The sequence below is a fragment of the Eurytemora carolleeae genome, unplaced genomic scaffold, assembly GCF_000591075.1.
Source record: "Eurytemora carolleeae unplaced genomic scaffold, Eaff_2.0 scaffold1590, whole genome shotgun sequence".
Lineage (NCBI taxonomy): Eukaryota > Metazoa > Arthropoda > Copepoda > Calanoida > Temoridae > Eurytemora > Eurytemora carolleeae.
Window position 1 is genome coordinate 38,633 of NW_019397490.1, and position 22,935 is coordinate 61,567.

At 31.2% G+C, this 22,935-nt stretch overlaps 2 protein-coding genes across 2 annotated transcripts in view; both read right to left on the reverse strand.

The window, feature by feature from the left end:
- Window positions 1-22,356, reverse strand: part of LOC111714565 (protein kinase C, brain isozyme) — a gene marked incomplete in the record, with an annotated part of 55,645 nt that extends 33,289 nt beyond the window's left edge. Inside the window, 4 exon segments of the mRNA XM_023489702.1 lie at window positions 3,071-3,153; window positions 4,010-4,041; window positions 20,375-20,488; window positions 22,155-22,356. Of these exon segments, the coding sequence (XP_023345470.1) occupies window positions 3,071-3,153; window positions 4,010-4,041; window positions 20,375-20,488; window positions 22,155-22,210 (285 nt within the window).
- Window positions 7,209-15,763, reverse strand: LOC111714564 (uncharacterized). Its single transcript, XM_023489701.1, has 6 exons — window positions 15,349-15,763; window positions 10,785-10,826; window positions 10,503-10,542; window positions 10,100-10,144; window positions 8,717-8,784; window positions 7,209-7,385 (listed from the first exon to the last, which is right to left on the reverse strand). The coding sequence occupies exons 1-6, from the start codon at window positions 15,408-15,410 to the stop codon at window positions 7,307-7,309; spliced, it is 336 nt and encodes a 111-aa protein (XP_023345469.1). The 5' UTR covers window positions 15,411-15,763; the 3' UTR covers window positions 7,209-7,306.
- Window positions 22,357-22,935: the final 579 nt, after the last annotated feature.

The window sequence follows — 22,935 nt, forward strand, 5'->3', positions numbered from 1 at the left end:
ATTTTCATTTACTTTATTTCCCTTTTTAATTAAACAAAAAGCAAATAAATACCCCTCAGAGACTGTATGCTATAATTAATAATGTTTAGATGAGGAAAGTATTAAAGTCAAGGAAAATGGTATTTAATTAATTTCATTTAAATTGCCATAAAACACTACTTTAACATCAAGTTAGGACAATAAAAATGTAGAGTAGGAAGACGACTAAATAGACTCAAATTAGGACTTTGAATAGTCCAATAAACATTAAACACCTTAATTGTGCTATACAACAGACACAATTCACTTAAAGGGAATGTAAAGGAAAAATCAAAGGGGGTATAGGCTGAAAGTTCTATTTGATGTTCCTGTCTCAAGCAATTGATATAAAACTGTGATAAAGTTCAAAATTTATACAATTTGTGTAGAAATAGTAGGTTTGAACAGATCATATTCAGCAAATAGGCAACCAATCTAAAAACAACAATTTCCCAAAAAACCTAATTGTAACTCCAATTAATAAAGGTCTTCTCCAATTATTATTTTGTAATTTTTATTTTTATTTTTAATAGATATAATTGATAATATTATTTATAAGCAGAAGCGGACTTATAAATAAAACTATCAATTATATCTAATAAAAAAAAAATTATAAAATATTAATTGGAGAAAAGCTAAGTTACAAATAGGTTTCTCTGGGTTATCTTGGTTTTCAGATTGGTTGCATATTAGCTGAATATGATCTGTTTAAACCTACTATTTCTTTACAAAATTGGATATATATGAATTTTGTATAAATTTTTTATTCTTCAAGAGAGGAACATCAAATAAAACTTTCATGGGTCGCGATCAAGAGTTGGTATGATTAGCTTTCCGCCTTTACCCCTTACACATATATCCTTTACAGTCTCATTAAGTTAATATTTAAACCCATATGTTTTATAACAACATATTATTGCATATTATTCTACATTTTTATGGTTCCCAGTGAAGCAGAAAGATTTCTAAAACTATAATGTTAAAAATCATATTAAAGTATTTTAAATATATTTATTTTACTTAGATTTGCCATTAATTCCTGAGTTTTTCTACAATAAGAAAGTTATGAACTTTTAAAAACGTTTTAAATACATAGTTTAATATTCACAAATACACCCCCCCCCCCCCCCCAAAAAAAAAAAAAAAGGCTTTTGTGGCCCGGGGGGGGGGGGGGGGGGGTGAGAACTTAACTTAAATTGATCCTCAAATTTAGAAGAGTCTACATTGAATATCAAGATCAAGAACTCAAGATTAACGATACTCCACAAAAGTTCTGAACTAGAGTCATTTAATTCATTTAAATTCATATAAAAAAGACAAACGTCAAAAATCTAAAAGATACCACTAACGCTATTCTTTTAACAAGTCAAAGCGAGTAATTTCATGGTTTCTATAACAAGGAAAACGTTCAACAATGACCATACTAACAACAATTTGTGTGAGAGAAAGATGTAATTAACAGATTTACAAGAATAAGTAAAAGGGTGGGAGGGGGGTAGGGGGTAATTTTTACACCTTTCTCTTTAACGAACAAACAAAGTTTAACATGTAACAGTGAAGACCTGTGTATTGCCATGCAACTGACGCTGAAAAGTTGAGAAAAATTTAGTAAAAAATAGAATTTTTTTCTAAAAGTTCTTTAAAAAAATTATTATTTTCAAGTGTCTATACTGCATATATGTACAATTGTACAATGTACATTACTGACAGTGAGTGTCTATATACAGGGTGCGAATCAGATCCCCGGAGAATTAAGTTAATCATTCAAAAGTTATAATCTCCGATTATTACTTTTAAATCAAACTTAAAACAAAAATAAAATTTGGGCAAAAATGCCAAAACAGGTTTTTAAAAATTATTAAAAGATCTGATTCTTATATTCAAACTAAAAATAATCTACGTGTGCTTGTTTCAAGGGGCTGGGAGGGGAATTAGAATTGTTATTTTAAATGCAGCAAAATATTATATTTTCTGAAAAAGGACCAAAAATCTATTTTATTTTGTGCATTTTGAATTATTGCTAAATGCAAAAAATATATGTGTGAAAAATCAAAGGATTATGTGTGTGAAAAATACCCGGGTTCTTTTTTAAACAGGGTTCCAGGGGTAAGCTGTTACCTTTTTCTTCAATATTTTAGAAACAATAAAATTATATTTGATGTATGAAAATTAATTGTAGAATATATATATGCATAACACATGAATGCAAAGAGATATTAGAAGAAAGAGAGAGAAGAAATAAATCATGATAAAAAAAATTACGGCATTCTAGTAATTAACTCATTAGTTCTAGATCGTTCTAGATAGTTCTAGATCGTTCTAGATCGTACTAGATCGTTCTAGATAGTTCATTAAAAAAAATATAAAAACTTCCAAGATTTCAAAACTGTGATTTATTAAATTTTGCTTTTATTAAACTTTGCAATATCTTTATCTATAAAAAAAGGAAAAACGATCCGAAGACAATAATTTCAACGTGTTGGTTTCTGCATCCTTTATTAATGGTTTAAGGGTTGATTTTAGAATATATCTTCTGTCAGGGTTAAATTTGATATAGTGTAAGAAGAGAAAATGTTAAGAATACTAATTTTCTCTTCTTCCACTATGTCAAATGTTGACCCTGCCCTGAGAGTAAATATAGGCCAACAACGACCCTAAAAACCAACCAACTAAAGGCACATCACAATATGTCAATAGTTCCCGAGCTGTCCCACTTCATTCTTGAAATTCTTGTAAAATTTAACGACAATATTCAAATAGAAGGTTTAAATTAAAAATTAAGTTGATATCCTTTAACAGGCAGAACTATCTCCCTTGAGTAAACTGTTCTAAGAATACATACTAAGATGAAAGTAAATTCTAACTTGAAAAGTTATTTCTGTAACTTTGTCCAAAGCATGTAATCCAAATTGAAGAATTCTTAAAACGTTCAAACTTTGAAGAAAATATTTGAATGTTGTAATCACAGAGCAATGAACTAGAACCCCAGTCTTGAATGGGCAAATGGATAAATATCAGAAAATAAGAAAAAAAATAAGAATAAAAATCTTACATCAGAGTCCGCACCGCGATCGATTCCAGGGCATACAAACGTAACAAATTCATGGCACCGCTTGTGCACCACAAAACTACAAACTGAAAAATATAAAGTTAATCTCAGATCCATATTTTAAACAATGAACAGAGCTGAAAACTTTAGATGGTGGATATCAATATTAATGCTTAAACTCCTGGTTTTACTAAACCAAAGATTATTTAAAAACGCATTCGATATCCAAGAAAAAAGTTAAAAATTTAACCAATCAGCGTGTTATGTTAAGATGTAAAACCGGTTTTGATTTCTGGTGTTGAGTTGATGGTGTCATATCAATCGAACTAAACATCGATTAAACGTACGTTGATAAACATTGGATTAATGTTTATCAAGACTAACGTTCAAAATGACAATAGCCCTAGAATATGTTTTTTAATAATTTTATATTAACATGATTAAATTTATATTTGCTTCAATGCTCTAAAAGTCGGCTTGTGAACAGCTGACTTTAATTCAATCGGATATTAGTTCAATCGATATAGCATTGTATCTGTAATCTCAGATTTCGTCGTAGTTTAATTTATCCTAAACGGGTAGTGCATAAAACGGTGCAATTATCGACGCTTTCTTTTTTATTTTTGACCTCTAAACATTCTTTAACAAATATATTTGTCAGAACAATTGCAAACAAAAAAATCTCTATGAGATGTTTTATCATAAGAAAGACAATGTCAATATCTCCACTATTTCTGGTAGATATAAACCCATCAAAAATGTTGAAAAAAAATAATCTAGATAAAAATATAAAAAAATAATGTGAAACAAATTAATCATGATAAAGTATAAAAATAATGTGATAAGAAAATATTCATGATAAAATATTAATGTGAAAAAATAATGATAAAATATTTAAATAATATGATAAAAAAGAATGATAAAATATAAAATTATTTATACCTTGACACTGAAATCCTTGTTTGCCGAACCCCCTGAAAAAAAAAATAATAGAACATTATCAACATGATGGAGCAGTCGCAAAAAATACATAATAATGAATATTTACGCCAATTAAAACCCAATTTTACCAGCATTTTGGGGGTCCAACTCTTTTCTTACAGAACAATTGTAGAAAAATGTAAACATGGCAAACTAAAAAATGATTTAACCAATTTCATCCTATTTCAATTTTCCTTGTAACTCCATGTATTAGAGTTCTATCACAGATTTATCACAAATTATTACAGATTTAACACAGTCAGCTTTTCAGACATTGATTTCACAATTCAGCAATACAGATACAGAAATAAGATAAATTATTTAAATATTTTATTGTAATAACTTAAATTTTTTTTTTACAAATTGAGTGTGCGAATGATAATGAACGTTGTATTTATGTAAAAAGAAACGGATTAAAAACAGATTTCTTTTTCAGACCTAATATATATTAAGTAAATAAAAGATCAGAAAGGGATAAATAGCTAAAAAAAACATACCTTCAGTTTGAATTAACTAACTTAATTCAATAACCTATCTTAAATTCTGTAAAAAAGGAAAAACAATCAGAATAATTGAGTTATTTAGGTTTTTAATCTACAATACACATGTGTAAAAACACATCTTGTTCCAATACAATGTTTAAGTTAATCGCCTCCAATTAGAAATGTTCAATTATAGATTTCAACGAAATTCTTGTCGTTAATAAGTTATTTGTAAACGAGAGAATATAATTATTATAAATAGTCAACAGCTTGGAGAATAAAAACATGTAAAGAAACCTAGTAGGGCCAAATTAGGTGTTCGACTTATATTGGATATCGTAGATATCGTCCTCCATAGAAAGAGGAAATGCGGAAAAAAGAAAATAGAAATGATAAAATCTTCAATTTATGATAATCGATTAAAGTGGACTGAGACTTAGTTTCAACTGACCCTCCATTAAAAAAAAGGTATGTCCGATTCACAATCCGTAAACTTTTATCCGAGTAACAATGAGGAGGTTTTGTAGATTTTCTATCCCTTTCACGAAGCAACCAAAATGAAAATAATCAATTTTTATCTGAAAAAAGAGTGATATCTCATGGATCCTTGTTATGACAAACGTGTAAAGCGAACTATTGTGAATCAGACATACGATTTTTCATGATTTTTTCCCTCTTGTCTCGTTAATCCTTGATAAATAACTTTTAACTGCATATATTTACGTTTAATAAAAACTATTCCTTTACTTTAATATAGTTTCCTTGCCAATATTATGCATGTTAAGGTGTAGTGTAGAACGACGGAGGGATAAACTGGCAATAAAATATACATTTATTACAGTTACCAGATAAAATATATATTTATAATTATCCTGATCGGATAATTAATCTGGAGATTAAAAATGAGTGGAGAACAAGCAATATTTAATCTGCAGATTAAGAAAAAGAGTGGATTAAGCCTTAATCCCGATATCCACCATTCTAAAGTTTTCAGCTCAGATAAAATATATATTTATTACAGTTACCAGATAAAATATGTATTTATTACAGTTACCAGAAAAAATATATATTTATTACAGTTACCAGATAAAATATATATTTATTACAGTTACCAGATAAAATATATATTTATTACAGTTACCAGATAAAATATATATTTATTACTGTTACCAGATAAAATCTTTACAGTGTCCACAGAATACAGGTTGTCTGAAGAATCTCTTCATAAACTACAGAACTTCTTGAAAACAGGGTGGTGGAGATAAAACTCCTAGATAACAGGGTGGTGGAGATAAAACTCCTAGATACCAGGGTTGTGAAGATAAAACTCCTAGATACCAGGGTTGTGAAGATAAAACTCCTAGATAACAGGGTTGTGAAGATAAAACTCCTAGATAACAGGGTTGTGAAGATAAAACTCCTAGATAACAGGGTTGTAGAGAAAAATCTCCTTGAAAACAGGGTGGTTGAGATAATATCCTTGATAACAGGGTGGTGAAGATAAATCTCCTTGATAACAGGGTTGTGGAGATAAATCTCCTTGAAAACAGGGTGGTTGAGATAATATCCTTGATAACAGGGTAGTTGAGATAATATCCTTGAAAACAGGGTGGTAAAGATAATATCCTTGATAACAGGGTAGTGGAGATAAATCTCCTTGATAACAGTTGGTGGAAATAATCTCCATGATAACAGGGTGGTGAAGATAAAAATAAAGTTTTTTGAATAATCCCAGGTTGTTACAGTCCTGGACTGTGACTTTAAGTCAAAACTTTTTAATTCTGAATCTAGGGATCAAGCCTTGATCTACATCTTGTGCTGACAAACGGTTAAATTTAATTCTTATTTGATATCTCGTTGTGGTCATACCCTGCAGGGACATCTTGGTTATAATGCATTTATCCTACAAAGGAACTAAGTTCTGACCACAAACTCGAAATTTTCTAATCTCTGAATCTTTTCAACCCGATGCTGTATACCTTTAATATTAAAACCATAAATTATGTAAAAATCAAAAAGTCTAAGTTTGAAATAACAAAGGTTTACTCCATCAGAATGCAAAGATGTATGAATTAGAAAATTTGAGTTTTTTACAAGAACTCATAACCTTTAAAGAACCGCAGCCTTTACAGGATAAATAAAAGATAGTTTAAATATTAATCCTCCTAAATATTTTGAAAGACTTAATTGTTAGGCTGATGCTTGATATTTAGTTTACCCAATAATTGTTTTGTCTAAAAGCATATTTTCGTCTCAATTATCATCCATTACAAAGAAGCAAACACATTGAAACTTGATCGTAAAAGCTGTGTGCATGATGATATAATTCATCAACTATTTTATGGCTAATTTCTGTGTTCAAATATTTTTAAAGTTATCAAATAATTCTTCTATTTTAGTTTCAATAGAAACTCTGTATTATCTAACTGAAATATTTAACTTTCCTGCAAGTTTAGAATTTAAACCATTTGTTCTCCATGAAATATCCATTATACTCCATTATTCAAAGGTTCAAATTACTCATGTAAAACTAGAGGTGTATAATTTTAAAAATTACCCCCCTCCCTCCTGGGGGAAATGATTATTGAAGTAATGGGGGGGGGGATGTCAAAAAGCATTAATAAAAATCAAATCATTTATTTTTCCAATTCAGCAAAAAAAAATTCGCTCAGCAAAAACATACTTGGGGGGGGGGGGAAGGGGATAATTTATGTAGATTTTTAGATTCCTGTCCACGACATTAAAATGTGGTTTTATCCTTGGCAATTTCAAAATTTCAAAATGGCGGACGGCCGTGCTGAAAATGTTCAAGAGCTTTAAGAGGTTCAGCTGTTTCCTTGTGATCAAATACAGTCCTATAAATCATGCACTTTCAAGGCTTCTTATAATTCAGTCTCAGCACTATTGGAAATTAGAAAGGTAGGCACCTGGCACATGTTTTGTTTTGTTTAGAATATGGTGCCGTGTAAAAAAACAAGAAAATCTATTAAATGGGGAATATATAATGCTAATAATGTCAGAACCAAAAATATCATTAATAATATTAATAAAGCAAGAATTATATTAGTAATATAAATAGAAATTTGTATTATTATATAATACTGTTTGTATTATTTCTTTAGTTTTATGATGGTCAATGACAAAAAAATGTTAATATAGTCAAGGTTGTTTAACCACCCCACAAAAAAAATAATATTTTTTAACAATTGACAGTTTCTTTCAGTTTCTGTCAAAGAGATTTATTTGCTTTTTCCTGCTGATTTTAGCAACTTTCTAGACTGACAAATTGCTAAGGGAGGGCACATAACTATTTCAATACAAATAATAATTAATGTCAGACCAAACTCAAGTAATTGAGAATACCATTGTTGATTTTACAAAGGAATAAACCACCCTCTGAACTGGGCCTATGTCCCAACTGGGGGTGGGTGGGTTGGTGGATGTCAACCTAGGGGCTCAGCTTAATCAGGTTCCTGATAATCCCAGCACCCGGCACGCTTACATCCAGGGTTCAATAATAGAACATGCCCTAAGCGGTTTTTCAAACAGACGACCCCAGGTGTGATTGTACATGTATCGTGAGGGGAAGTAATGATGGGTGTGGCTTCATACGGGGATTAAAAATCCCCCAGAAGTTCTGTTTAATAATAATAATAATCCAGGCTTTAGGTAGATTTTTTAGTCCTTTGTGACATGCCCAAGGTCTAAATGTTGGGTTAACAGACACTAATTTAATATTTGAAAGTCTAACTTGACGTATCTTTTCATGTTGGTTCTAAAAGAAAGAAAGCTTATTTCAGATATCAAGGAATGTTGCCAACAGAAAAATTAACAATAGAAATACTTTTAAAAAGAGCATATTTTTGGGCAAAATAATTTTAGGTTTATAAAGCCAAGAGGAAAAAAACTACTGTGAAAAGCTAGCTAGCATGATATTTTTTATACTTCAGTGGTCAGCATATATATCAATACAATGTCGGTTACTAAAATGATAATATAATACAATTTCAGAACCTGACAATACATTGCTATGTGTGCCAAACAATACTAATTATTTAGCATTTCAGTGCCGAATTTTGTATTGAAACATATCTCACCTTCGTCTTACATAAGGATTTCAGTAAACGACTATTGATATAAATGGTGACCACAGTATGATGAAGCCTGGTTGTGAAAGTGCATGTTCCTTATTGTTCTACGTTTAAGTGCTCCAGCCCGGGTCCAGGTATAAAGAGGTGGTGTCACAGGTACACACTATTTGTTCACCAACATTTTGATCCTTTATTTTATATTGAACAGACTAGCAATTAAAAACCTTTAAACAGTCAAGCAAAAATAAATGAAAAGAAAATTATTTTTTACGGAAACTATAAACCCAGAATCCCCTTAATCATAATTCCAATATAAAAGTCTATTGAATCCATGAAAACTTCAGAATTATTCATTTATTTTATCATTTTCAAATCTCATAAAATTGGGTCCCACAAGTTTATCTTACAAAAATTTAACACATGTTTTTTAAATTATAGTTTTTTTAATCATTTTAAATACAATATCTAAATTGAAGTATGGTTCAAATTTCATTTTAATGCCTTCTAAAGAATGGAATATTAACAGTTTCTATCCTTGCTTATCATCATAAATTAATTACCCCAAGTATCATTAAAAACTTGTTTTTTATACTGACACTGCACTTGGTAAACAAAAGCAAGTTTTTAATATTAGTATTACATGTCCAATAATGTATTTTCATCTTCATTTACCCTATCAATTTACCATGTATTACCAAATGTTTCAAACTTAGCTTTGAACCTTTCAGGGCCTGTCACGCCACTGTAAAGATTATTTTTAAAGCTGTCTTATTCATGAGCTCTGTAAAGTTTTTGGAATTGCATTTCTCTACAGAATGCCAGAAAAGAGTATATTTGCTAGCAGTAGGTGGCTTTTGCGATGAAAATAAAAGATTACATCTGGAAATATAAAGTATAGAATATTTCATCTTGTATTAGGGGATTGTGAGGTTGGCAGGAGAGGAAAAGGATACTAGACAAACCTGGATATATGCCAGGCTAAACATAACAATACACAGACTCAGGTTAAAAAGAATCAATGATGTTAAGAAAGGATAGAAACCCCCCCAAACTACCAGAAGCTGCCAACTTCTAGGAAATTAAACTGGAACAAATTCATAGAAATCCCACCCTGATAGGACTCACAAGATTTTATTGGATTTCGTGAAGAACTTAAACCACAGGTTTCAAGGCTTAAATTCCAAGCATGTCTGATCCCTAGGCTTGGAATTTAAAACATTCTTACAAACTAAAATTAAAAGTATTAAACTTAGCAAAGTTTGGACAAAGTTTCTGAAAGGGGCAAGATGAATTCTGTATTTATCGAGTCTGTAAATTATATAATTCTGTATTTATCATGTCTGTAAATTATATAATTCTGTATTTATCATGTCTGTAAATAATATAATTCTGTATTTATCGAGTCTGTAAATTAAATAATTCTGTATTTATCGAGTCTGTAAATTATATAATTAAAGGTGGAAATGTTGCACTTCTACCAAAGGCCAAAGTGGAGAATTTTCATAGGAAAATACGACTGGAGACTGCGAAAAAAAACAAGAATTTATTAAAACAACATAAAATAGAAATATTTCAGACCATAGCAAGTAAAACCTTTTTTAACAAACAAAATATGAATTGCTAGGATGTCTCCAAAAAACTATTCTGTTCTTTTTCAAAATTAGCCGAACATGATGGAAGAGGAACAAGAATGACGGGCAAAAAATATAGAAATGTCAAAATATTTTCATCTGCTATCATCTAATTATTTTCAGAAAATTGTTAAAATTAAAATTCAAAAATAAATATGTAAAAAACAAACAAAATATTATTTGAAAAATTCCTCCCAAGAAACAAATGTTTTAACTGAAAATGTTTAATATATAATATTTCTTGCATTCCCTGTGGGCCTGAGGTTAGTTGAGAGATACTGCGAGGAGAGCTGTTAACCAATTATTAATCAGCTTTAGCCATTTCATATCCATTCAGCAAATAAACAAATCAATCATTTTATCACCATTTAGTTGTCATTCAATCATCAACATTACAATAAAAACCTCTGCAAGAGAAATTTAGATCATAATCTTTTAAAAATATTTCCATCTAACATCAATAAAATTAACTTCTACATTCCCACACAAGGGTAATTTTTCCTAATTCCAGATATTAACAACTGATAATATCCTGAGTGATGAATCACTGAACTGCCGAATAAAATAGGACTGACTGAGAACACCAGAAAATGTTTAAATATTTAAATCAATTTTCTTTTCTATAATAATCAAGGGAAAAAAGTATGTAATTTCAAGTAACCCTCTCTCTTGAGACTGGCTAGACATGTTATTCAAGAATTGCAACAAAAAAAAACATTTCTTCAGCTGACTTAAACAACTCGTGAAATATTACAAAAAACTTTACGCTCTGCTCTTATTTAAAAATTTACACTGTTAAAATGTCTCATTGGTCTCAAATTAATCCAAAATTTTCTCTATAATAGTGTACTTTCAGCTCAACTACCATGACTTGCCGGTCTCTCCCTTTAAGGGGAATATCGGAATTAAAAAGATAACCTCAGTAGCTTCGTATGATTAAGAATGAATGAGATATCCATGATTTCTCATCAAGGAATTCGTAATTTTCTATTATTTTTCTCTAAAAAGTAACATGTGGATTCTTTGATACAGAAAAAATGGCGGAAATTAAAATATTTTTAAACTTTCAGCTGGAAAAAAACGACGATATCCTGCACATAATTTATCATATCATATCATAACTTGAAATTTTCCACAGTCCCTCTAAGTGTCAACAAACAATAATATAATAAGTTTTGTCAACACATTTACCTTCTAGTCTGACCTAATAACTTAACTAAACTAAACTGAATAAAACTCTAATTCTTGCTTTTCTAAGTTAAAAAATATAAATGGCAGACCAATGTTAACAGTCTTACTAATTTGAGGACTTCCTTTTTAAACTAATATTAGTATCCATAATAGATTAAAAAAAATTTACAGCTGAGATTGACAAAACATAAAAAAAACTTCCGAATTCTTTTCATAAAAATTGTTATAAAAGCACAATGAATTTGAGAAATTTATCCCAATTTTTAGGAAATATTTTATGGTACGAGATACTTACAGCGACTTAAATATAAGATCATGAAATGTAATTTTATCGACTTCAGGATCCCTAATCTCTAGTTTGAAAATTTAAGTTTAAAAAACATTAATATTTTGTTAAGTACTTATTCATGACCTTGTAATAAAAGTTTTACGAAAGATAATGCAAGAAATAACTTTCAAACTCATCAAACTTTTACAGTCTTCTCTGGAATAAAATACTTTAGATTAAAGTAATCGCCATTAAATTTTAGAATGCTATTAAAGATTCACCAATAAATGAATATTCTCAACATAAAGGTTCATTTTTGGCACTTTCCACCATTGAGGTTTATTAGAAGTTATGTTTGCAGCTCCTTCTAAGAAATCTTGAATGCCTCTTCTCATATTAAAATCTTTTAAATTTTTTTTAATCAGCGAAAAAGATGAAAATTTATCCCCTTTCAAATTTCTCAAACCGGGTGATAAAATGAGACTGTTGGCTGGGGGAGGGAGGGAGTCCAGAGTTCCTCAAATAGTAATCACCGCCACCCAAATCTGTTTTGCGGCAAGCGCGCTCCTCAATTGGTAATCTCCACCACCTCAAATAGTAATCAGCCCAAAAAAGCATAAAATTAAATCGTTTATTTCTTAGAAATAAGACCATATTGACCTCTTTTAATGGCCCTATGGTGTACAATATTGTTAAAGCTTTCTTTATTGCTCCTTAGTTTCGAAAATAAATCAATAAAAATGCCACACTAAGTGCTAGAAATATATTACGTTTTTTAGTTTCAAGTTTCGCTTTAAGAATGTTTGCGGCATTTTCCTCTGAATGTTGTTTTAAACTCCTTATATAGAGAGGAAACTTTAACCCATTATTAGTGGACTAAATACTTCATTTTCAGTAGTGGGTGTGATGAGACTAATTTTTCAAAATTTTATTTTCTTTCTATGCATATAATGAGTTTTGTTGTAGATGTTGAACTCGAGTTGGCGAATACAAAAATCTAAACACTGTAAAGGTTTTTTGAAAATATCTTTTAAATGGAGATTGATATTACTTTGGGCGCAATGAGATAATTTTTAGTAAATTTTAAGTCCTTTCTATGCATATAATTAGTTTTGTTGTAGATGTTGAACTCGAGTTGGCGAATACAAAAATCTAAACACTGTAAAGGTTTTTTGAAAATATCTTTTAAATGGAGATTGATATTACTTTGGGCGCGATGAGATAATTTTTAGTACACAGGCAGCCCGACCTTTTTTGTATCTTGACGCCTATCATGAAATGTAGTCATTAAAGTGGCGAATTGGATCTAAGATTCGGCTAAAATGAACTGTGCCTTGATTCTCAGTTTTTGTTGACCAAACAAATCTGAAAATAATTTGAAAATTTAGTTTAAGTCAATACAGATGCCATAAAACCCCAAAAGATGTCGAAAATTGTGTTAAAAGTGCATTAAATTCAAATCACAGAAAACAAAATTTTACCGTGATTACTAATTGAGGTGGTGGAGATTACCAATTGAGGAGCGCGCTTGCCGCAAAACAGATTTGGGTGGCGGTGATTACTATTTGAGGAACTCTGGACTCCCTCCCTCGCTGGGGGAACAGATGTGGGAGATAGAAACATAAAAAATGTCAACTCTGTGGTTTGTTAATTGAACAAAGATGGTGGTGGGTGTCAACACAAATATTTGAATGTATAATGTGTGAAATATATTGTAGTGCTCTCTGTATAGTATTGTAAACCCAACCCAAGTATTTAAGCTAATCATGCTGCCAATTCATTTAAAACTAAGTTCAAATGAATAATGGGTTTTAAGTAAAAGTTGAAAACGTAGATAGTTAATAATGTACAACATACTTTAGGTTAACAAAATATCATGTTTATCCTATATTTATTACACGTCATCTCACACTTATTCTCATTTTTAGGAAGCACTCTCTTTAAATGAGTATTACTGAATGCAATTCTGACGAAGAGGTTTCCCAGAATTCTGATTTAGAAAAGTATCCCTTTAAGCAACCTTATACTTGGTTAATTTTACTGATGGACTTTTTACATTCAATCATAAACCTTACAATTTACGTTGGTTTACAGTTTTCCAGCTTTTATTCGAGCTACCCCCCCCCCCTTTCATCTCCAATATCATTCCAAACCCAACCAGTTAGATTCCCCCCATCTTCAATAACATTTACCATCCTATTCCCAACCACTTTAATTCCATCTTCATTATCATTCCCAACACTTTTTTGTTGTTGAACATTTCAGTAAGTGGGGGAAGGCACACCACACCATTTTTTCGTCCGCACCACAAATGACGTCACAATATACCATTATATCTTCCGACCACACCGTTTTTCATCCGGGGGTTGCTTGTGTTTTCAGATATATATGTTTATGTCCTATAACACTTTTTTCAAATTTAGGCAACGTCATCTTGTTAAATATGATTTGATTTTGCTTAAAATGCATTCAGTTTGAAAAATAAGACGACGTTTAAAAATTTTTAGCACAAAACGGAATATTCCTGTTTTTTGTCCGGACCACACCTAATTTTCGTCCGGACCACACATATTTTTCGTCCGGACCACACATATTTTTCGTCTGGAACCACACACTTTTCTGTTATTTTCTTATTTTACTCCTAAACTGCAACTTTTAGGTGATAGTCGCTGGGAATTTTAGAATCTACAACTAAAAAATAAACAAGTTGTTGGTAAGGAGCATAGCAAGTGGTTTTGATTTGCTCAAGGTATTCTAAAATAAAAATTTTCATGAATTGTTCTAAGCCTAATGAACCTTCATAAGATGTTCTTCTTTAAAAAAAACCGAAAAATTATTTTAAACCATTATATACAACATGACGCGGCTCAAAATTCGAATAAAATAATATAAAGTACTTTAAACATCAATGTAAACAATGTCGGACGAAAATAAAGGTGTGGTCGGACGAAATAATGGTGAATTATGACGTTATTTGCGGTCGAACGAAAAAAAAATGTGGTTTGCCATTCCTCCCTCATTCATTAGACTTAAATAGTTGCACAATCACCCTTATCCCCCCTTTACACCATCACCCCTACCCAACCTTGAAAACATTATCAAAAATGTGATTTTGATTATTTTCTTTTCAAAGGTTTGTTGGTCAAGATTCAGAATCCAGTAAAGTAATGTTTTATTAGGCTTCACTTATGCATGTTTTCATATTTTAAACATTTTCAAATTTTAAACATTTTCTTACTTCACTTTCAAACTTCAAACATTTTTATGCTTCAAACATTTTCATACCTCAAACATTTTCATACTTCCAACATTTTAAACTTTAAACATTTTCATACTTTATTTTCAAACTTCAGACATTTTGTATGCTTCAAATATTTTACTATTTACAACATTTTATACTTCCAACATTTTCATATTTTTAACATTTTCATAATTCAGACATTTTTATGTTTTCTAAACATCCTCAAACTTCCGGCAATCAAAATATTTCTTATGATTGCTCATACATTTAACACTTTTCGCCTTCAAGCAGTTTTCTTTCAATTTTAAACTTTTTAAACTTTTTCCTTTTCTTATAAATTTAACAATTATCATACATATTTTCCTGTTTTACACATTTTTAAAACATTTTTGAATCCTAAGTTTTCTGAACGCTGCTGCAGCAAGGGTTCGAGGGGAGACTTCATCTTCGTCGGACATTTTTACTAAATTTCTGAGAAATTCTTTTTATTATTTTCGAAAAAAATAATTTTACAGCCTTATGACCATCATTACCGACCTACAATTCCCTCAACAAAGCGAAATTAAATAACTGTCCCTTGGGACAGTTATTTAAAATAATCAAACGTTCAGCGAAGTTTTCGTGAAAAACTGTTTGCAACTGCCCTTTCGGGAAACTATACTGAACCATGTGTTCCCTTGACCAATTTTGTCTAAAAAGCTTCCCTTCAGTGCGCTGTGGATGTTTAGTGTGCAAATGTTTTCTTGAGAATTCTTGGTAAAGTAAAATTCCCTTAACTTCCCTTTTTCGTCGTCGTTATTTAATAGTTAAAAAGACCGATTCTGAAAACGTACCCACCCAAAATTCATGATTTTGAACGTCGACTTTGCACTCAAACTCAGTAATTATATAACGTGGAAACGTTTTATATGTCTCAAATGAATCCCAAAGAATTTGTCCACAACACTGCATACTCAGTTTAACTACCTTACATAGCCGGTCTGTCCCTTTAATGTATGAAAAAATAGATTAATAAATTATGGAAGGAAGTGATTACTGGTTTAACCAAACTTTTTCTTTTCACTGGAAACAAATTAATTTAAGTTAAAATACCAGCTTAAACATTTTCAAATCATAATAATTCAATGAATCGAGAACTTTTCCAACCAGTTTAACAAATATCAGTTACTTATAAAAAGATATGTTTATACTTTGCTTGTTTGTCTGTTTTTATCCAATAAACGTGAAAACGACTGAACATATCGGACACAATTTTTGTTCTTGCAATTGACATGACCCTGGTAAAGATCTACTGATGGTTAAAGTTAAAGATATTTTCTCAGAAAAAAATGTCAACATTTTTATATATATATTATTTAGAGTTTTAGACAGCATTGACTGTTTCTGTTGATTATCATTACTTTTCACAAATATGAAACGAGAAACCAGAAAAATAAATGAATCCATCAGTTTACAGTTTTAAAGTTGCCAAATCATGAAAGTCTGGGAAAATGCAAATAGTAAAAACGTAAAAAAAATATTACTTTGAGCTCAAATATTATTTCACTGTTAATAGGATATCCGTGTAATTAGAAAATTAAAAACAACACAACAGACATTTTTTATATTAAATAAAAAAATAAAATCAAATTGAGGTTCTATGATCCATAAAAGAATGAAAAAATCGATAAAAAATAAAGCTAAAGTGTGTTTGCACGGTTTATCTCATCAAAACTAAACAGGTTTCTTATTTTTTGTCCTATTACTCTAATTTTTGACACTATCACCGTGAAAGATTTTGACTTTGAGAAAAAGAATTTAAAGGATCTTCCTTTTCTTTTTTAATGAATAGGGCACGGAACAAAGCGGTAAAAGTCCATTTTAACAAAAATCTATAATAGCCTATAACCTTTTTGTGAATAAAGCTACAGATCTAAAAACTACATTTTTGAAAAGCCCTTGAAAATGCATGTAGAAACTTGTGTCACATCTTGATATTTGTCTTAAAACAAAATAATTTATTTTTCGCATTTTTTTCCCGACCTTTTTTACATTTTTTTCGACCCTTTTTTACATTTTTTTTTACATTTTTTCCGACCCTTTCTTTGACATTTCTTAGACCTTCCTTAGCAGCACCAAAACTTTTAAAGTTAGCGGTCCAATTTTTCTAAATGGACTTGCCCAGACTATAAATAGATTCAGGCCTCTAGCCTTTACAGGGTTAAAAACTAAATTAGATACGTTTAAAGATGGGCGCGTTCGACATTGTTTGGGTTCGTTTGATCAAGTTCGTTAACTCACGTTCTAACTGGAATAACATGCTTTTAAATCGTTCGTTTTCGTTTTTACCTTTCTTTAAACAGAACGATTTAATTTGTTTGTTCGTCGTTTATTAATCTTTCTGAATGACATCATCGGAAATTATATCAATTTCGTTTGTTTCGAAATATTTGGTTCGTTAACGAAAACGATGACCATCTCTAGATCAGTTAATAATGTTCAAGAAAAGGAGCTTTTGAAGGACTAATCAAGGGAAAGTACACTGTTTAAAACACAAGATTAAAAATGTTGAATTTTTTGTGGGAATAATAAAAAATTTGTCGACAAAAGTCTGTCTTGCGGGAGTACAAACCAATCACTCTTGGATAACTCTCCAAGGTTAAGACTAATGAGAAAATATTCTGAACTATTCCGTCCTTTTAAGAGTTTCTAAGTTGTGGTAACTAAGTAGTAAGTTGTCTAATACCCTATACTGTACTAAGCTGTAAAATGTTGATGTATTCTAAGCTCTGTTTACCTAATGTATAAACAGAGACTTCAGGAGGGTGGAGAGGGGAGGCAATGCCCCCCGCCTTTTGCCATCTTCTATTACTATTTAATGAATTTATTAATTAATCAGGTCAAAAAAAACTTCTCTTTCTCGTTGGTCCAAGAAACAAGATACAAGACAAGTAGACAAGTAGACAAGTAGACAAGTAGACAAGTAGACAAGTAGACAAGTACAGGTATACAGGTAGACAAGTAGACAAGTAGACAAGTAGAAAAGTAGAAGACAAGTAGACAAGTAGACAAGTAGACAAGTAGACAAGTAGACAAGTACAGGTATACAGGTAGACAAGTAGACAAGTAGACAAGTAGAAAAGTAGACACAGACAAGTAGACAAGTAAACAAATAGACAGGTAGACAAGTAGACAAGTAGACGAGTAGTCAAGTAGACTGGTAGACAGGTAGACAGGTAGACAGGTAAACAGGTAGACAAGTAGACGAGTAGACGAGTAGACGAGTAGACAAGTAGAAAAGTAGACGAGTAGACGAGTAGACGAGTAGACAAGTAGACAAGTAGACAAGTAGACGAGTAGACGAGTAGACGAGTAGAAAAGTAGACATGCAGACAGGTAGACAAGTAGACAAGTAGAAAGGTAGACAAACAGACAAGTAGACAAGTAGACCAAATGGGCTGACATTATTTGGAGACACTCATGGGTAGCGTTGGGGTGATGTAGGATAAAAAAAATCGATTTAAAAAAAAAATTTAGATTTTTTTCACAGGCAACGCCGGGCCTTTAAGCTTGTAATATACAAATATGCGAGCTATACGGGTAATGATCTGAAAGTTTCCCCATCTTGTGAACATTTAGATAGATAGATAATTGTGGAACCTTGGAAGTGCAGTATTGTATTTGTTATAAACAAATCATAAACCTCAGGAAATGAGGGGATATCAAAATAATCCTATTGTGTAGAGAAAAACTAACTTAGGGCATGGTCATATTACAAAATTCAGAGGCAGATATTACAAAATTCAGAGGCAGATACAACAAAGTTTTCGAGGCTGATTTAACAAACTTTGGAGACTTATATGACAAACTTCGGAGAATGATAAAACAAACTATGGAGGCAGATACAACAAAATTTGGAGGCTGATTTAACAAACGTTGAAGGCTGATATAACAAACTTCAGAGAATGATGAAACAAACTATGGAGGCAGATACAACAAAATTTGGAGGCTGATTTAACAAACGTTGAAGGCTGATATAACAAACTTCGGAGAATGATGAAACAAACGTTGGAGGCTGATATAACAAACTTCGGAGAATGATAAAACAAACTATGGAGGCTGATATAACAAACTTCGGAGGATTAACAAACTACGGAGGCTGATATAACAAACTTTGGAGGATTAACAAACTATGGAGGCTGATATAACAAACTTCGGAGGATTAACAAACTACGGAGGCTGATATAACAAACTTTGGAGGATTAACAAACTATGGAGGCTGATATAACAAACTTTGGAGGATTAACAAACTATGGAGGCAGATATAACAAACTTCGGAGGATTAACAAACTATGGAGGCTGATATAACAAACTTCGAAGGATTATAAAACAAACCTTTGCGAGGTATTTTTGAAGGAAAGTAAAATAACAAAGGTGGGTAGTACTGTACAGGTAACTTTGGAGGAATGTCAATTCTCTCTACTATACAGCTCGTCTAATGTCTACTGCTATGTTCCTTCTCTAAATGACGCACTTCCTGCTCACATTCTCAACTCCCTGGCCAGGAACAGCTGATTCATTTCAGTTTTTATTTCCAATTTACCAAACGAAGAGGAGCTAACGTAGCAGAAAATATCACAAATCGGAGGTCATCAAAATAATCAAGGGCAGTATATATAACAACCTTGTATTAAAACAACTCAACTGGATATTAAAATAATCAAGGGCAGTAAATATAACAACCTTGTAATAAAACAACCCAACGGGATATTAAAATAATCAAGGGCAGTATATATAACAACCTTGAATTAAAACAACCCAACGGGATATTAAAATAATCAAGGGCAGTAAATATAACAACCTTGAATTAAAACAACCCAACGGGATATTAAAATAATCAAGGGGGGCAGTATTTTTAACAACATTGTTTTAAAACAACCCAATGGGATATTAAAATAGTTCAGAGGGCAAATTATAATCTCTGGAGGGCCGTATAACAAGGTAACCTCACAGGAGGGTAATACTAAACTTAACATTTTTTATTTACGTTTTAATTTTTGTTTACGAGTCTTTCAAAACACATTTTTATAGCATTTTACTTAAAAGGCTGCTTTACATCTTCCATAATAGGTAAAGCCTACAAAATGTGAAAATAAAAACAAAACAAGAACTTTCTTTGTTGATATAATTCTTAAAAGTACTGACTAAGTTTCTGATAAGCTGAATTATAAACACTATAAGTAGAAAAGCTGACTATGATATATATGAATACTACATTTTACCAGATTCTCACAAAATATTAATTATAAAAAGTAATAAAAGGAAAAAAATATTTACAGTTTATAAATCACAAAACTGTGCACTTTCTTTTTGTACAAACACGTTACAATTTTGAAACTGTTAAAACATAAAGAAAGTAAATACAAAGTATACATGTACTCACCAAATAAAGTCCTTGCAGTGACAGCAGAATGTTGGATGTTTAAAGAAGCGAGGAATGAATTTATGATTTTTAACCTCGGATACATTCTTCTTCTTCAGGGCTCCCTTCCTAGCTCTGCACACATACTTTTATTAGTTTATACACAACAATAAAAAGGTTATTAGTCAGCAAACAAATTAATATTATTGTATCTTTGCTATTATTTCCGTGTCCAGTTAAATGTACAGGGTTACCCACAAAGGATTAGATTTAGAGGCTGAATTACTGCCATGTATATTGTATATAATTGTTAACACTTAATGATTGGCCAGAGAAACAAAATATTTAACAGTTTGAGGTAACCATGAATGTAAGAAAAAAGGCTCTGAGTAAATTCCGTACAGTCGTCTCATCCTGTGTGGGTATCTCTGTAATATGGATGGAATTTGTTTTGATCCGGACCTAGTTGTTAAAAATCTCAAATTATGATTTTCTTATCTTTTATTGAATTGTCTTCATTAGTCATTGACATAAAAACTTATGAAGAAAGCAAGAAAATCAAAATTCAAAAAATTTAAATTTTTTGATCAAATAAAAAGTTTAGTTAAAATAAATAAATTCAGTTTTTAGTACAGATCTTTGTAGTTAATGTAAAATGAATGACTTTAATGAAGGGTATAAAACAAGGTGAAAGCTGAAAGGTATGTAATGAAGCCTTTATTAGATTGAGTTTGTAAATCCCAGAAATGAGTGGAAAATGCAAAGCAAACCCAATTAAAACCAATAATTTGATATACATCATGATATTTTTCTAGGGGGGGGTAAAAAAAATTTCGGCGCGCTTCGCGCGCTAAACTGAAAATTTTTACCCCCCCCCTACAGAATCCTTATATCCGCCCCTGAAATTACGTTTTTAAAAATCCCTTGTTGGCAAAATAACTTAACAATATCTGTTTGCTAAGAAGGTTATTCTTTAAATAATTCCAAAGAATGTTCTGAAAACATAATTCTGAAACTGAACCTTCTTAGAGAAAAATATTCCATGTTCGCTCAACCTTTTTCCGTAATCTGTATTTTCTCATCATTTCCTGGGACACAACATTACCACGCTTCGATAAACAAATGAATATACAAAAAAAAAGAGATTGGAAAGAACGTGATATATTCAATATTGTTCACAGACTAATATGAGGGGGGTTGGAAGGAAGGAGGGGGAGTTTAAGGGGGACTCTCTGGGTTCTAAGAAAAAACACTTAATTTTCAGAAGAATGTAAAGGAACGGAAAATCCCTGGCCCCTCCCCCCCTTAATCCAATGTATACTTAGTGCTTACTAGGAATATAGAATAAATGTATTTTCAAAAGAAAGTGCAACTTAAAGGTTTTCCTTAATTAATTACTTGAGTCCTAGCACCCCCTTACTAGGAAACATATAATATTCATATGTATCTGATTTAATGTAGATTATAGAGACTTTAGACATAATCGAAGTAATTGTCTCTCTAAAGTGGGCCAAAGCCGATTCACATCGGTAACCCTTTAAACCTTAAACCTTTATCTGATAAATAGTGGAAGAGATCCTTTGTTTTTAAGATTTAAGAAATGCTTAGTTCTGAAAACTTCCTCCATATTTCCTGTGGCACAAGTCCACAAATCAGTTAAAGAAAATTTTAAATTTCAAAACAGAAAAATGTGGACAACTCATTTATTTTTGATCCGACAAACCTGTTAATGATACCGTTGCGAATCTGAAAGCTAACCAACTTGAATTTAAGACCCTTAAAACAAGAAGCTGAAAATAACCTGAGTCTGGTGACGTCATGCACCTCCTCAACCAACTCCTTCTCATCCAAAGTCATGTTTAAGCCTCGCCAGCTGACAAAACAAAGATGGCCGTCTTGTGTTTTTAATCAAAGATGGCCGCCTTGCAATCAATCACGAAAAGGACGCTTCCCCTTTACCGCCTCAGAATCCAATCATATGTTAATCTGAAAATAGCATAGGTTCAATTTATTATCTAAAATTCTAAAGTTTTACGCTTTCAATTCTATAATTGCTGAAAGCAGCAGAATTCTAAAAGTAAATTTTTATTATTTACGTTGAATTGTGACGCTTAGTTAATTATAAATCGATTATGTCACTCGATGAATCCGCTAGGAATATATATTTCAAGTCTTGAATAATATATTTGCAAAACATATGTAATATTTCACAAGTGTTTACATAAAAATCAAGAAGTGAAGGATTGAATAAAAATACTCTGAAATCATTGCAAAAGCTTTATGAAAGATTGCCGATATCTATCTGAAAACAAATCAAATTTTCTATCGTTTTAAAGTTGAAAAATATTACCACCCCCCCCCCCCTCTTTTAAAAAATATATTCAGGCTTAGAAGAATGTAGTGTAGAATAAAAGTGAGTAAATACATCGAAAAAGAAAACTGAGACATTTTCAGATCTAATCATACACTCAGGCACTTATCTATTCCCAAAACAGGAGGAGGGGGGGGGGTGAGTATATTTGTTAAAAAGGGATGGGAAAGGTAAGGAATAGGAATGGGAAAGGTAAGGAATAGAGATGGGA

Excerpts from the sequence above, each read along its gene's own strand:
- LOC111714564 (XM_023489701.1), bottom strand. The coding sequence starts at position 15,410 with ATGTCCGACGAAGATGAAGTCTCCCCTCGAACCCTTGCTGCAGCAGCG. Across the intron at positions 8,785-10,099 it reads ATTCTCCACTTTGGCCTTTG|TGTGTACCTGTGACACCACC; the intron begins GTAGAAGTGCAA and ends GTGAACAAATAG. Across the intron at positions 7,386-8,716 it reads CTTAAACGTAGAACAATAAG|GACTGTATTTGATCACAAGG; the intron begins GAACATGCACTT and ends CATGATTTATAG.